The sequence below is a fragment of the Parasteatoda tepidariorum genome, chromosome 10 (genome assembly GCF_982258835.1).
Source record: "Parasteatoda tepidariorum strain Cologne lab strain chromosome 10, Ptep-v5.0, whole genome shotgun sequence".
In the NCBI taxonomy this organism is placed as follows: domain Eukaryota; kingdom Metazoa; phylum Arthropoda; class Arachnida; order Araneae; family Theridiidae; genus Parasteatoda; species Parasteatoda tepidariorum.
In genome coordinates this window covers 20,134,919-20,152,619 of record NC_141764.1, presented here as the reverse complement: position 1 = coordinate 20,152,619, position 17,701 = coordinate 20,134,919, and the positions used below count along the sequence as shown (strand labels likewise).

The window sequence follows — 17,701 nt, the reverse complement described above, 5'->3', positions numbered from 1 at the left end:
CTGTAAACACAACGTATCTTTTACGTTAAAATATTAATTGTTATAATTAAAAGTATCTTAAAGCAAAATATTAGTGCTGAGAAAGTTTGTCGCAGAAAGCCCACAAAAATTCTGCTTCTGCTAAAAAAATCTTTATTTTATAAGATAAGTTTAAAATAGAAAATCAAAAAACAAATCCAAATGTCTGTTATTCTATTTGTTTTGTAATAAAATTTTCTTTTTTCATAACTTTAAAGTCTTATTTCAGCATATGTTTTTTTTTTCTTTTTTAAAGGTCAATAAGCCATCCTACGTTGTTCCTACTGTTGCTGCAACTGTTTCCCGTCGCAAATTTCCTTCATCTAAGCGATTACCTATTTGGATCAAAAGCCATTATGGTGCTGTAACATCTTATTCATTGATACATCTTGCAAATGAAATCACCCTCTTTCTTGGCATTGGTAAAATTTACATTCTTCTAGCAAATTACATATTTAATTTATTTCATAAAGTAGAAAGTGCTTAACACTGAGACATACGTTGCAGAATAATCAATGTCCTTGCAGAACAATTTATGTTTAAAGCAGAACTATTTATGCCCTGTAGAATAGTTCATGTACAAGCCTTAATGGAAATTTGAAATGCTGTTAATAATTTTAATTTCATTATGTAGGTCATAATTTTTTCAATACTTTAATATAAGCTCTATATCAGAAACTGCTCAAATGTATCTACATTGCACAGAAGAATTCATGTATAGGTTAAAACCATTTATGTTTAGAACAAATTTATTTATGATTTGTTTCCTTTTGTAACTATTGTATTATAATTTGTTTAAATAATTTTTATTTATCCCCTAAAGTTTGAAATGGTGAAAACTGAGATATTGCAGAGCAATCAAAATCCCTATCATACGATTGAGTTTTTTGAACTGAACTATTTATGCCTACAGTCCTGCCAAACAGTTAATATCCAAGGCTCCATAACTATAAAAAATGCTATAAATTTCCCATTTTCATTATGTAGGTTTTATGTTGTAATTAGTTTCAATAATTTTAATTCATCCTTTAAAGCAGATAGCATACCTGCCAACTTTTACGCATTTGGCGTAAAATTTTATTTTAATATTTAAAGAGGTAGTAAATATATACTATTTTTTCTTTTATAAACTTACTTTTTAAATGATTTTGATTACCACTATTTTTAAAAAACTTAGGCATATATATTAATATGCGTTACTCTCAACGATATCAGCTCAAGCTTCTTCAATTATAACCTATTTCATTGCTTAAAATTGAAATTTTAATACCACTGGGAAAAATCATAATTGAAGGGATTAAAAGTTGGCAGGTATGAGATAGTCCTTTAAATTCAGACGTTGCAGATCTAGAGCTATTATTTTTAGAACAAAATTATTTATGTTTAAAATAGAACTGTTTATGGCCTAGTCCTTTTAGAATATGTTATATTCAAATCTATGAAAATTTTAAATGCTGATATTAATTTTTGTTTCATTATGTAAGCCTTTGCATATAATTTTCTACTTAACAAAAATATGATCCCTTTTTTTTTGTTGCAATTTTGGCTCCCAAAATAAAGTTTAGGAAAATGGCAATTTAGTGAATGAGAGTTTGTTTATTTTTGACAATACCAAGAAAACATTTGTGATATACTTGTTTCGTTGCAGAACCATACCCTCCAACTGCTACGGAATTTCCGTAGTTTCAGAAATCTTCTTTTCAGACGGTAGCAAAATTAATGTCTTAATATTTAAAAAAAAATAATTTTAGCGTAACTTGTCCACTATTACTTATAAAAGTGCAGGCCATATGCTAGATTCTTAAGTTCTGATAAAAGTTTTATGAGAGATCCATTTGCTTTAAAAATTTCTACTTTGGTTCGCTACCACTAGAAAGAATTATTTTCAAAATCCTCATAAGTTGGAGGGTATGCAGAACATTCAATATAACTTTATTTCTGGGAATATACTTATTGAAATTTTGTTAAGGGGAGAAGCTAAACACTGTAATAGAATTTAAACAAACCAGGGAGAATATGGGAAACCTAAAACTTTAGAAAGTTAGGGAATATAGAAGTTTATGCACCCAAGCATGGAAAAACTTTAGAAGAAAACTGGAAAATGCCAATCTGAGAAATTGGCAGTAGCCAATGAAGTTAAAAGTAAACGATTCTATTAAACTCTGCTACAATTATTTCTTGAAGAATTTAACTGCAATGAAGTTGAAACAATTTTATATTAAATCAAATTAAATAAACTAAAGAATTTCTCATTTCAATGTATTTCTTAGATACCTTTATTTACTGTTTTCTGTTGAAATATTACTGTCTTTAATTAAAGAATGGGTTCGAATTTTTTTGAAATTTACTCAGGAATTTTGGAATAGTTAGTGAATTTTCCCCTAAAAGTGAACATTTTTTTCTTCGTAATTTTAGTTTTATTAAATATTTTATTTTTCGCCAAATTCTTAGAGTTATTTTTAGCATACAAGGTTATAGAAGAATTTTGTCATTTTATGCTTCATAAAATAAAAAATATTGCTTTGTTGATTTTTATTTTATAAAATATGTATATAAGAATCAAATCACTGCCTACTTCAGAATTGGATCAATTTAAAGATTTTTCTCTTATTTGCATTTGATTAAATGTAATATTTGATTTTTTTTTCTTTAAGACTTACCTGCCACTAGTCCAGATTGCAATGTCAACAGTAAAAGGCAATCTGCAAATGTAAAAGCCAGTTTTGTACAATTGCAACTTGCTGCTGGCTGCACTATGAGTAGATCACCTGTAAGCAAAAGGTATGAGTCCTTTTATAAATCTAAAACTAATAAACTGGTTCCCTTTTATTGTTTTTTGGGAAATGTAATGCAGTATAAAATAATGGAGGTATGTAACGCAGCAATGACACCTGATTGTCTAGTTTCTATTTTGCAATTTCGATAGTTTCAAAATTCTTTGCTCATGATGTTAGTCATCAAATGTTAAAATGTTAAATCCATTTCATTGTTTGGACTATGTACTGTAATATTATTTAAAAAACTAATCATGTCTTTTACTTGCCATGCCATTTTGAGAGGGGTTGCCATTTCTTATAGAACACGTAGTCACTGAACACAAAATTGAACTATTTTTAAGTCTAAATTATTCCAACCCCAGTTCTATTGACTCATCTTGACATCCTGGAATCTTGTTTTATTCACCAATGTTAACGACATTAGTACCTCCCTCCTCTCCATTAGAAGTAGAGCCCCTGATTTTCCTCTTGGCCACTGCGTTTCTTTTTCTTATCTTTTTTTTCTTCCTGCTTTAGGTCTGTTTTTCACCATTTTTTTATGGCTTCTAAGGTTTTTCTAGTTTTATTTGTCATCTTTATTTTACAATTTTTTGCTTTAAACTTTGCATTTTTTTCGAAATCTTTTTTGTTTCGTTACATTCACGTCTGTCAAATCATGAAAATGGGTGTCTATTTTTGATGCCCTTGAAACATGTCGACTGTCATTTCAATTTTGTACATTTTTAAAACATATGAAATTTTCAATCTGGTCTCAATAGTTTTGACGAGAGAGCTGTCTCTAATGTTTGTGCCGTTCAATGCTAATTTCACTTTTTGTATATTTAGTCACATTTTTTTTTTGATTTCAAAAATTATTGCACATAGTTTTAAAATTAATAACATAATTACCTGTGAAAATTAATTTTAATGGTTTTTATAATTTAATGAAAGTTGAAAAACTTTGAATTGTAAGGCTTACAAATTTTTTTAAACTATATGATTTTAATTGACAGCCATTTAAAATTAAATTAAATTAAGTGATATAAATATTTTTACCCCTTACAATTCAGTTTTTTTAACTATTATTAAATATATTAGTAAAATATAATAAACAAATGTTAGAATTGTGTGCAAATTTTTTTTGGTTCACTTAAAATGTTTTTCAGTTATGGCGATATACACAGAAAGTGAAATTAGTATTTAGGGGCCCAAACTTAGCAGTTTTTCTGCCTAAGCTATTGAGACCATAATTTCCAGATTCTACACCTTTTTATTTTGAGAGTGAAAAAAAAATAAGTCAAAGAAAAAGGTTGTTTATTTGAGGAAGTACATTTTTATGTCTGATTCTGTAACTTAATTAATAGTTAGCATATTTGAAGTTGCCATTTTGAGCCATTAAAATTGGCTTTTAGTTGTGAGCATCTGATCATTAGAACAAAGGTTATTTATGGTGATATCTTATTTTTATGCACTGTACAATGTGAAAAATCATATGGATTATAGTTTCATTAAGGTTATTTAATAATTAACTTTTCTCTATCACAGTGTATTTCATTTTCACTAATTAGTAAAACTTTTTTCAGTAATCAAATGCTGTATGTCATTGAACTTGATTCAAAAGTGTCAAATAGTGATACTTTAATCCAGTTGCAACAACAGAGGAGCCCTGGTTCTGATTGGAGTTCTGTTGTTGAACAAAATGTTATTTTGATCTTAAAAAGTCATGTACCATTAGAATGGGTCATAGAATCCAGGGGCATTGAAGGTTCTCTTTTAATCATTGTAAGTAAAAATTTATTCGACCTTTCTTTAGAAAGTTATACCTCTTTCTTATTTTACTTTTTTAAAATGATGTAAAAGTTGACCATGCAACATAATATGCTATAAAACACTTTCTCCTTGAAACACCCTTATGCGTTTGATCGGTGATATTTATTTTGTATGATTGATGAAATTAGATTTGATATGATTGATGTTTGGTATGATAAGTTATATGAGGTTTGATTTGAATTAACAGTATAAAATGAGACAATTTTTTATTCTTGGTTGAGTAATTCTAAAGTTAAATGTATATAATTTTGCATTACTCAGTTTAACATAAATGAGTATCACTTGTCTAAAGAAATTATTTTAATTTTTTTTTTTTTTTTTTGCTTTTAGTAGAATGGATAAAACTGTTGACACCTTAATAGAATTTGTATAAATTTTTATTATGATATGTCTATAATGTAAAAAAACAATAATTAAAAAAAAATACATGAAATAAATAAAATTATATTCTGTATATTGGTTTACATATTTTATATTTTGTTGTTTCATAGGCTGAGCACCCTGTTCATGTTCGAACAAACATTTTATTTGTGACCACAAAAATTGAAAAACAAATTCTTCCATCATCGACATCAGTTCTACTATCAAAAATTAAAAATTCATTTGGGTTTGCAGACATCTACATAAAAACCTCCAAATCAAATCGAATTAACATTGCTGTGAAAGGAAAAGCAAGTATGTAAATTCAATTGCTTTACTTTGTGATTTTAAAATTATTTCTGTAATATTAGCAATTCTTTTTTTTTTTTTTTTTTTTTTGCATGCTTTGATTTTACTCGGCTATACAGTGTTGAGAATATGGAATTGTAGGCTCATGTATTATAGTTTTCAAGTTTGCAGTTTCTACTACTTTTAGCATTCTTTAACACTTAAGTTTTAGCAGTCAAGTTTATTTTTAAAGTTTAACAACATAAATTATATATATAAATAATTTTTTAGGCATAGCTACGAAAAATGAAGGTGTTTTTCTTATTTATGCAGATATTCACGTTACTCATATGGTACCAAATACACACTTTTAGTCCTATGTCCGTGTTTTTTTTTTTTTTTTACTTCCTCAATCACTTTCAATTATTAGATTTACATCATCCTGCATTATGCCTTCCGAGAGCAGCAAATCACAGCCACTCTAATGGTTGATTTCTTGGATATTAGAGGGCAGGTAGTAAGTCTCTGGTTTTCTACATATTAAAGCACCACAAGAGTCACCGACCAAGCTGAAGCAGGACTCTGAACATTCAACCATAGATTCATGCTCCAATCCCTTTGATCTCTCCACCATCCTAAATGATCTCATCTGTTGGTAGAAGTTAGTGGGAGTAGCATGTTTTCTTGGAAACAGCAATTTCCCATGAAGCCTTTAGAAAATAGTATCCCTTAAAACTGTGCTTCCGATTGCCACATAAAGGTCAAGAGAGAACTTACTTACAAGCTGTGGCCTTGCTGTTATCAACCAATACCCAACTTTGGTGGCAGTTTTAATTTTTACTTTTAACTGAGCTGTCTGTTAACAGCAGGGTTGCCACAGGCGACTTAAATGCAACTATTTTTGGCATGAGGCGACTATGGCTACTTTTTTTGCCTGAAAAGGCTAAAAAAGTAACTATTTTTAGGAAGAGGAGACTATTGGGAGACTTTTCTGTACTCCTAGCGATGTTTTTTTTTAGCAGGAATTGGGTTTAAAAGCCCATGATAGCTTTTGAACGCACTGAACTTTTGTTCTTAAAAAATAACATATGTTGAAAATTTTTTAATTGCAGATTTGAGTCTTCGCTTTTTAATTCGTTCAATCTGCAGATTCCTCTGTAAGTCTATTTCGTTTCTCGGTCGCTTTTTCAATGGTTATTGCTTCGAAATTCCGCATGATTTAAAAAAAAATTCAATACAATATTACGATGCATGAATTTGGAATTTGAGTAATCACTTTTCACAATATATATATGTGTGTTTATATATATATTTCCTAGATAAATTATTGATAAAAGGGAAAATTGTGCTCGAACATTAACGTTTTTATAAAAATTATCATATTTACCACCAACTTGACTAAATGGATCATGGTATATGACAATTAAGTCATTAACAAAATTTTAGTCATATTTTTTATCTTATTTAGGCAACTATTTTCATAGTTTTCGGCAACTATTTTCATGCTTTAGGCTACTAAAAGCAACTATTTCGTCCATTTTTTTTCTGTGGCGACCCTGCAACAGATACATTGATTGTTTCCATAAATTGCATACACTACTGGGAGTGAAATTCTTTACAAATCTGGTTTTAAGACTGGCTTGCTTCAAGTCTCCCCATAATTTGCCACGTCATTCTGTCATCTAAATGTTGGTGGTTACACACTTTAATTGTGTGATTAAACCAAAATCTGCAACAACAAAAAACTAGAAATTCCGCAAGATATTCGAGTGAACATAATCTAGCCTTTGCCTTGCATGCTTATCCCAAAGCCACCCACACATACACAATTGTACATGCTTGTGTATTTGACAAACAAGATTCGCATCTTTGTTTTGAGGCAGTACTTTTATATCTCAATTGCTGTCGCGAAATGTAACAAACTATGCAAATTCTCTTAATTTTGAACACCAGTGTATATTCTTTGCTTTTGGCCTCCATGAATTCATTCAATTGAGGTACAACTGTATTAAGACTCTATGAAAGTGTTATTTTCACAACTAAGTTGTTAGTTGGTTTATTTATTTTAAATAACAAAGTGTTATATCTCTTCACAGAACATATAGATGAACTTCTATATAGTAAAAATATGTCTTTTATGGAGTTTGTAAATATCCCTTCAACTCCTGTCATCTCCATCCCTAATGACAAGAACACGTCACATACTGATAGTTACAAATCAAGTGGTAAATATTTATATCTTTTAATCTATTTACTTAACTATATAATTATAATATAATGTATATTTTATTATAATTAACTATCTAATATAACATATACTTTATTATAGTAAACTATATAATATAGCATATTAAACTATAGCTTATTTACACAGATCCCCTAAATAACTAAATTTAAGCTGACTCATATACTAGGAATTAAAAATGTATATTTTGTTACAGTTATTCATGCATTTACTATTTAAACTATATGTAAAACGTTCTCTTTATTATTGGAAACTCTCAATAGATAACTTATCTTAGTGACACAAACTGAAGTTTTTTTAAAACACATAAAAAGTTAAATAAATTTAAAAAATTTGAATAAGATAAATAATTTTAAAGAATAGTTGAATTTCCTTGCACTAGGCTAACAAAAAGTATTGAAAATTCATGTGTACTATTTACTCATAGAAGGGGGATAATAACTTACTTATAGTTTGTCTACAGTAAGAACTCCCCTCGCCACAAATCTGAGGCCATCTGCTGTTAAAGAAACTGGAATAGCGCATTTCAAGGAGGGTAGCTTCTCTTCACTCTAGGGCTAACACAATAGGCCGAAGAAAAAGATTCCCTTTCTCTTGCCAAACCTGTCCTAAACAGTAACCCCACACCCCTACTTGAAATAGTTATACCTCATTACCATAGTCACCACCATGGGTTCGGACAAATGGCTAGGGGAATTCTTACTTTAGACAAACTATATTTCTCTAATTGTAAATTTAAATAAGTGATAATCACTCTTTTCGCCAAGATGCAAAACATGGATTTTTTTTCTTCCACCTAAGTTATTGTAGTTGAGGGTATTTAAAGTTTTTGCTTTTTGCTTTATTTAATAATTTTATGATATGTTGTATGTATTTACAGCTGCTTTGTATTTATATTTTCATTTATTTTAATTTTAGTATCACCAGAATCGTGGGATCACATGATAGCTAATCTGGTGTCTCTGACGTGCTCCCGTGACAAAATAAGTGTCTCTTTGCCAATAGAGGATACGATGAAAATATTTGTCTCCACTTTGGGACCTGATAGCAGATTACTGTCAGTCACTTTAGCTGATGTTGGCTGTAAATCACAACAAAATGGGACTCATTTTATACTTCAGTCAAAGTGGAGTGATTGTGGTACGAAAGCTGTTACAAATGGTGGTCTGGAGTACCATAATCAGGTAATATTTTCATAACTGGTAACTACCCCGGAATTTTCAGAGGATCTCTGAAAATTCCAAAGTGTATCCTGAGCATTGCTCGAAAGTATGAATTTTTCCCGGGAAATAAACCCGGCAACTAATTTTCACACTTTTACGCCCATGACGTCACATAATCCTATTCCCACAGTCAGCGCTTTCTTCTCCCAATGGTGAGCAGTGTTTCTTGGCTCGCCGATCTTAGCGTTGGGTATAGTGCTGGCGTCACTTAACCTGTGCAGTCGAGTGACATCACCTTTATAACTGTAAAGAGGATGAGAAATTTTTCTTCCGTCTTTGTAGAATGGTTTCTTCCCAGCATACGGAGTTTATGATTTCATTCGCCCAATGCTGCGGATTGGAGTCAGGAGAATGTCTTCCAATAAACATTCGTGGATGTTTTACAAAGCCTGTATTTATTCAGTACTGTATTGTATATTACACTAGAATGGCCTGTATTTATTTGTTCCACGAAGTCATGTATATTGTAACATTTGCAAATGCAATTTTTTTAATTCCCACAGAGTTCAAAATGACTGTTTACTGCATGGGGAGAGATCGCACCATCTGAGAAATGGTGCCTCCTACAGTAAAGACATTAGAGATATATTTTTGCAATTTTCAATAAAGAGCCAAAATGTAATAAAAGCAGAGACTCACTTCGTAATTTTTTTTTAATTTAACGAAATTTAATTTTGACGAAATGTTTTTTTAAAATTATAATCAAGTGAGTTATGTCAACATCTTGAAATTATGATTACCCAGTTTAGAATCATTGATTGAAATCAATGCAAAATTGTTCATTTGAATGAATTATTAAATTCAGTGATCAACTTAGCTGTTAGTTTATTTTAATACTCCTATTGTTTCTTCAGTTTTTTCGAGAAATGCACAAAATAATAAACTCTTGCATGATTATAATCTTCCATTTTAGACAAGAGATCTATCTCATTGCATAGTTTAGAATATATAACTGAATTCGTTCTAAATTTTGCTTTTCAAAGTATCCTCCTATTGAATTGAGATTAATCCCTCATAACACTACTCAAATTGCATCACCCCCATATGTCATTTAGATATTTATATCTCTGGTGCACTTGTATTTATGATTTAACTCTTGTCATGTAAACTTTGCATTATATGATTTAGTGATCAAAACTTTGCACTAAAATTTTCGCTTTTGTACCCGTTTAAAAAATGCTTTTTCCTTTTCTTTATAATTTATGTATGATTTGAAATGATTTGAAGCAGTTTCACAAGCAGCAACTGCATGAATATTGCACTAAAGCATTATATTTTGCAGGCTTTTAAAAAAAAATTAAAAAAGAAAGGAACAAAAATATGGGAGTATTAAAATTAATAAGCTGTACTATATATTATAGTCTTAACCACCATTAGATTTTTTTTTATTTTACTGTATGACAGAAACATACAATTTCAAAGATGGTTTTCTGTATGTCACAAGAGTGTTAAACTGTCAAAATATTTTTATTAGGTGTTTTTCTTGATTTTATACATTTAATTTTGTCACATCTTTCTAAAAAATCTCTAAAGTTTTATTAGTGGTTTCCTCAATCATCAATTGATGTAAAGGGATAGTAATAGTTTGCTGATTTTATTTTGTGTGTTTTTTTCGGTTTTGTGTTTTTTGTCACAAAATAGCATGCATCATCATAATTCTGAATGTTACACATTCTCAATATTGTAATTTTTCATTTAAATCCACTTTATATATTTTCTTAAGAAAAAAATTCTAATGAAGATGCGTAAACAGACCAGAGAAAATAAGTATGATTTAGAAATATCTTTTAGTTACTAGTTTTTTTGACCAATGACTAAATTTTCTTAATTTCTAATCCTGACAAATCTACCACCAAAGAACTTAAAAATTATCATCAGGAACTGTAATTTATTGTATCACATATCTACTTTACTGGGTTTTTAAAAAAGAGTTACTATTCTAAAGGATGAGTATGTGTCTATATATTACTAATATGTACTCATTTTCACTAGTATGTTTACATGCTTCTATTGATTTTTTTATTTATAAAAGCAGTCAATAAAATGATTTTAAATCAAAAACTTTGGAACAAAAAATTTGTAATATCACAATTATAAAAAAATGTGTTACAAAAACATGGACCAAAATATGAAACAGAAAATTAAAAAAGCTAATATAGTTTACTATTCTTTTACATTGATTAATAGACTTGGACCAACAAACCACCATAAATTTTAAACAGCCCTGATTTGCATATGAGATTTTTTAATGTCAAGATTTATGCTTATCAGATTGACTGTTAAGAATGAAGTATTTCTAGTAATTGTTTAAAATGAATGTTTCGTTTTTATAGATTCAATTTGTAACGACTAAGCAAGAGCTTGATAATGTGTCATCAAATGAGCAGAAGCGCTTGCCGACAGATGATGATGATTACATCTCTGAATATGGTTCTGGTTCAGATGCGGTTTCACTGTCCTTGTTGAGAAGTGAAGAGAGTGTTATTTATCCATTACCCTTCCACTGTGACAAACCTTTTATGAATGACGATAATCAGAAAGTAAGTTTTTGGCTCTGTCTTTTTACCATTCATTAAATTGCAACTAAAATAAGCACCCTTGCTCTGGACTTGACAGGTGTGAATAAGAAGAAACTAAAATAATTTTAAATGTAAAACGCAAAGTTTCTAACAAAAAATATTATATAAATAATTTCTATTTGCATATTTTTGAAGCAATTGAAGTTTATTTTATTCATGTAATATCTTACCACTTTAGTTTCTCAGGATTGTTTATTTAATGTCCCTCTTGTTTAGATTGTTTGTTATTTGATTATTTGTTAGTTGTATTATTATTTGTTAGTAGTATTATTAGTACATTAGTTAGTAGTATTATTAGATTATTTGTTAGTTGCCTTGGATTGGTTGAAAAATGGGTGTGTGCTAGATAATAATATTATGCTGGATAATTTATAGTTTATTATCAATAAGGTTGATATTTTAACTATACAATTTTAATGATTTTATAAAATTAACATTTATTTAAAAAGAAAACATGATTTGCTTGAATTGGATTTGCACATGGTAAAAATATAAATTTAGTTAACAAAGAAGTATTTAGTAAGTTTATTAAAAATAATTTCTTGGAATGAATTTTTAAAAAAAAATATTCTATTTTAATAATTTTTCTTCTTTTCTTTCATTCATCTTTTCTATTTTATTTTCCATGATTCTTTTTAATGAACCATAAATTAGTTTTTTATTTTTATTTAATGCTTTTTTATGTATCTATTATTTTATTGCATTTGTAACACCAATACTTTAAAACAGTCATCAGGTGAAAAATATGAGTTGAATCTGTACACCAAAAAGGACTACAAGCAATCAATACCATCTCAATCATTTCCTTTTGATGTTGCTGTCCATGATCACTTATTTGCAGAAGCAAACATCAAAGCAGGTATATAGTATCTTTAAATAGTTACAAACTTGTTAGTCTTTTGTCATATGATGTTATTTTGCAGTAGTTCTGTGTTTTTTTTTTTTATGAAATTCAGATTTTTTTTTACTCATTTCTATACTTTAAAACTTTTATACCATTTTAAAATTTATATACCATTTATCTACTTACAAGGGAAGTCAACATCTCTACAAGGGAACAACATATCAAAAATTCCTATTAAAACAAAGTTACACTCAAATTAAAGAGCTTGTTTGCAGGGGTCTGCGCCATTTTTTTTTTAGCGGTACCTATTTTGTGAAAATTTAAACATAATTTGTGAAAATTAAAAAATCAACACAGAAATATGGTAAAGTAAGAAAATAATTTTAAAAATTGTTTCTATATATAAAAATCATTTATGACTGGTAAATTTCTATTTATTTTTTCTCATATATTCAAAAACAATTCTGCTATTGTAAAATTTTGAGCTTAAAAACTTTATCCAATTTTAAACATGCATTTAACAGTTCTAGACTAAAAGCTATTTTAAGGTCTGTTAGAATAAATTTACAATAGTGTTTGCATTTCAACTTTCTGTAAAGTTTGTAGAGGGAGAGATTCATTGTTTCATTTAAAAAAACTCATCGAAAATAAAGCTCGCTCTGACATGGCATAAACGATTGGTTAAGCTTACCATACCGCACTATCTGACCAAACATGTGCTACCTATTCGTAAAAGGCAGCTGGCAAAAAAAGCTCCTCTCTTCCCTAAATTGCAATGAGAATGCGACTTGTGTGGTACTAGTGCCTTTTCTTCCACCTCCATTAAGGAACGAGCAGCTGATGATCCTTTTCTCCCACGACGTTTTGTGATCCTGGCATGCTCCCAGCCAGGCATGGAGAGAAAAAGCATTCTTCTTACAAACTGGGTGAGAAGGAGCCGTGATGGCTCAGGGAATGGAGCGTGCCTTCCAATGAGGCGAACCGGGTTCGAATCCCAGTCAATACGAATTACGCATCCGGCTTGCACCACCCACAGTGCTAACATGTAATATCCTCAGTGGTAGACGGATCATGGGTGTGAGTCCCATGGGTGTGAGTCCCATTGCCGTCAGGCTAACCATGGGAGGTTCTCGTAGACTTCCTTTCCATGTAACGCAAATGCGGGTTTACTCCATCGAAAAGTCCTCCACAAAGGCAAGTTTCTCCTAATACTTGATCCAGGAGTTTCCTTGTCTTCTGGATTGGGTTCAAAATTACAAGGCTACAGAGATGAACATTGGTAGTCGTAAACCCATGAAATTGAGTCGCCTCTTCAATGATGGTTATAAAATATAAAATAAAACTAGGTAGGACGAGAATTCTTCTATATCATAATAGCAATCTGCGGGAGGGTTCCATTGTGAGTTGAAATGCATTATTCACCCGGGATTTATCGTTTTTACAAGGGTACAAAAACAAAATTTTAAGAGGTAGAAAGAAGAATTTTAGAACTTGCTTTTTTAAAAGTATTTTGTGAAATTTTGAAAATATTTTTAAAAACGATGAATAATTTTTTAAAAATGTTTCATCACAAAGTCTTTATTTTGTTTTATCTTAATTTGACAGAATTTAATCAATGTTTTTAGATTTGCGTCTTTGCATTATCATTGATGAGTGTTGGCTTGCTGAAACGGACAATAAATACAAAGCAACTGGGAAGAGAAATACTCTAATAAAGCAGGGGTATTTGAAATTTTTATTAATTTCAATAATTTCTTCTTATCTAAACTCATTGCAATAGTGATTAATTTTGCACTGATCTTCCTAGATGCCCTACTGATTTGAGTGTTGACATCCTTACCAAAAGTCACTGCAGTACTGGTAGTACTGATGCTGAACACTACAAAATGCGGTTTTCATTCCAACTCAGTGAGGAACTGATGGATCGGAATCTTTTTCTGCATTGCCGATTGACATCTTGCGCCATGCAGGATAGTAAAGAGCTAAATACTAATCAGGTATTGCTTTTTCATGATCCGAGACGAACAGAATACAAAATATTTAAAATCCCAATTAACTAACGTTCTTGCAATTTGCAGAAAAACACGTCTTACAAATCAATTTTATAATATTCAATGTAATTAAATCTTGTGTCTTCAGTATCAATAATTCCTATAGTGTATGATTCATAAATCATGTGAATACAAATTGTGAAGCGTGATTCTTATAATTGCTTAAATATAAAATGTGATAAATGACTCATAAATATTGTAAGTATGAATGGTAATTTATAAAACACAGGTAAGTTTTAAAAAGCAACCTTGGTGCACTTTCTTTTGAATACTCTGAATTATAGCACCACTCTGAACTCTGAAATATAGAAATCTACACCACACTGAAATATAGCTTTAAAAAATAAATGATGCAAATATTATTCCATTATATATTTTATTATAACGTTTGTAATACTATTCTTTTTTATCAACCCTAAATCTGATGCTAAATAATGAGAGACTATTATACTAATTTTTTTAACAGTTATCTAACTCTAATACTTATAGTATGTATAATACTTAATAATTTTGCCTAATGAAATTCTTCTGCTTATCCAACAACTCCATTGCTCTATGTTTAATTTTGCACTGTTAGATGACGAATCATTAGTATGAGTATCTAATGTTTGATGATGAATTATTGTTTTGAGTATTTAATGTTTGGGATGAATTATAAATTTGATTCTCATTGCTATTAGTCTAATAGAGAAAAGCTTTCATAATATTATTTTCTCTCTAATTTAAATGTTAACAAATTTTAGTTTAAATGTGGCATAGTGAGTCTTTGATTAAAATTTTTTCACACTTATGAATTTATGATATTTGGACTAGAAGTTCCCCATATCTTTCGAATAAGATTCAAAATTATAAAGATACTGTAACTAGAGTTAAAAATTTCTTTGTTCGTTAAGTGTAATCTAAGTATTTTATGTTTTATAAACATTTCTTTAATCCAGAAATCATATTGAACTTTCAAATAATTATCAGATGCCTAAGTTAATTTTTAAGGATCCCACCTTTCTTCAGTTACAATCTTTCTTTTAACAATTTAGGCTGAACAATGTTTTTTGCCTTTCTTTTTAAAACCATTCTGTGAGCTGCCCAAAACTTTCAAATAATTATCAGATGCCTAAGTTTATTTTTAAGGATCCCACCTTTTTTCAATTACAATCTTTCTCTTAACAATTTAGGATGAACAATGTTTTTTGCCTCTCTTTTTAAAACCATTCTGTGAACTGCCTGAAGCTTTCAAATAATTATCAGATGCCTAAGTTTATTTTTAAGGATCCCACCTTTCTTCAATTACAATCTTTCGTTTAACAATTTAGGATGAACAATGTTTTTTGCCTTTCTTTTTTAACAAACATAGCAAATTTAACAGTAAAAGTAAAGCTAAAAAAAACAATGGCAGAAACAGTGAAGCTTAAAGTAGTAATAAACATAGCTTGGACATTGAAAGTCTAATTTTCTAATTTCAATTCTACTAATTCACTCTACTTCAATTTTCTTAATGCAATTCTTTTTTTTTCTTTAATTGATAAAGAATTTTTTCTTGTCAATTAAATTGATAAAGAGTTTGATTCTTAAATTTTTTCGCCTGCCATGAAGACATTGCATATAAAATAAAAGCAAATCAACAACTTAATAAAAAAATAAGTTATCAGAACTTCATAAAAATAAGTTTAAAAAACTAGCAGTTTAAAATTACTCTTTTTTTACTTACAAAGCTATACTGGTCAAACAAACAAATGTGATTGGTTGAGTCGTTTTAGTACGAAATATTTGGAGATGGAATAAGTACTGGACTATTTAGCATGACTTATTTCGCCAAAGTCAATTACTGTTCCTGTTAATGTATTTGCTGGTTCATTGCATGTTTGAGGGAAAGATGAAAATAAAAAAAGAATGTATTTCAGTGAAATATAGTTTAAATTTTGATTGGAACAAAGGGATTTTTGTTAGTCAAGTTCATATTTCAGTAGAAGGGAATTATAAAAATTACTTCCGTAGAAAGTCATTTTTATGTCAACAGTAAAGTAAGATCTATGAGCCCCCTTTTTCCCCACCCTATAAATATTACATGATCAGAGAAGAAAGAATGTTTTTCAAAGATCCGTATCTGATTTGTTCGTCCTTTATTTTAACTGGTGTTGTATTTACCCATACCTCTTTCATTTCCACTGAAGTTTCTATCCATAGAAATCTAATCTTGTTTTATTTATTCAAAACTATTTTGAACTTGAAGTTTTAATAAAATTATTTGTGTTCATTCATTCAATGTAATTGTATTTTATAATATATTTAAATAATTTTAAAAATGCAATGAATTGTTTTTTCAATTAATATTGAATATTCTCATAAGTGCTGGCCAGAGCCGGTCCAGTATGTCCAAGATTCCAATCATTATTATTTTTATAGATAGTTTTTTTTTTGCACCTGTTTTTATCAAGTAGTTGATCTCTATCATTCTTAAGACATAATTTAATATTTTAAAACATTGTTTTCAGTGTATCAGTGATGAACATTTCTGCCTGAAACAAAGTCTCAGGCCTTATCTGGACACACTCTTTGGAAAGAAATACAGCCTGATTGTCAAAGGTCCTTTCCGTGTTGTTCCAAAGCAAAGGGGAGAAAGAAGAAAAGGTAAATATTTTGTTCCAATCAGGTCCTATCACTTTATCAGGGTGGCCGCAATACATTCAGGGAATTTTATCAATCTGGAAATGTCATTGAAATGTGAGAGTATTTGACAAAAAATACCAAAGGAGTTAGGGAAAATTATTTAAAGTACCTAAATATTTTTAATTTTTTTTTCTTAAATTTTTTATTTTAAAATTTAATTACCAAGTAGTTGTAATATATTTTGTGTATAAAACTATGACATACATGAGCAATTAATAATAAAATGTATTACCCCCGGTTATAAATATCAGGCAAATATGATTTAAGAAAAGAAAAAAAATCTGTAAAAATATTTTTTTCTGAGTGTTTGTGGTTACCCCTATTAGGTTCGAGTCACCTAAATTTTTTTATGTAATTTTAACTAATTGTAAAATTTTACTTACTTAGAAATTTTATCATTGAACAAATAAAATTTAAAAAAAATTTCTTTTATTTTAAAAAGTGGGACTTTTGGTCTTTTATCTGAATGCATCTTTTCACTGTTAAGCTGTTGTTTTTTATGCATGTATCGAGTTTTATTCTTTTTTTATTACAATTATTTTTAATAATATTCTGTTATGATTCAGCAAATAATATACCTCTAATCACAGGCTTTCAAAATAAAAATAAGAACATATTTTGTTTTGAACACTTTACGTAATTAACAAAAATTTCTTTATTATTAATTTGGGAAGTTGGTTGATTTAGTTTTACTGAAGCAACCAATTAAGGTTTTCATATTTCTATTCATCTTTTCATTACTGCTAGCATATTTTAGTTTTGTCTTAACAGCTTGCACTTTCTTTAAAAGGAAGTGTTCCGTGTTAGGAATATATATCGTAGTGCAAGAGGAATCATGAGAAA

General features: G+C 29.2%; 1 protein-coding gene across 1 annotated transcript in view; it reads left to right on the top strand.

Moving 5' to 3' along the window:
- LOC107440539 (transforming growth factor beta receptor type 3) overlaps positions 1-17,701 on the top strand; it is a 41,355-nt gene that overhangs the window by 16,183 nt on the left and 7,471 nt on the right. Inside the window, exons 5-15 of the mRNA XM_043049783.3 lie at positions 275-440; positions 2,673-2,799; positions 4,358-4,556; positions 5,096-5,279; positions 7,349-7,477; positions 8,416-8,681; positions 11,054-11,260; positions 12,029-12,158; positions 13,769-13,865; positions 13,951-14,140; positions 16,684-16,819. Coding sequence (XP_042905717.2) covers positions 275-440; positions 2,673-2,799; positions 4,358-4,556; positions 5,096-5,279; positions 7,349-7,477; positions 8,416-8,681; positions 11,054-11,260; positions 12,029-12,158; positions 13,769-13,865; positions 13,951-14,140; positions 16,684-16,819 — 1,831 coding nt within the window. The remainder of the gene's footprint in view (positions 1-274; positions 441-2,672; positions 2,800-4,357; positions 4,557-5,095; positions 5,280-7,348; positions 7,478-8,415; positions 8,682-11,053; positions 11,261-12,028; positions 12,159-13,768; positions 13,866-13,950; positions 14,141-16,683; positions 16,820-17,701) is intronic.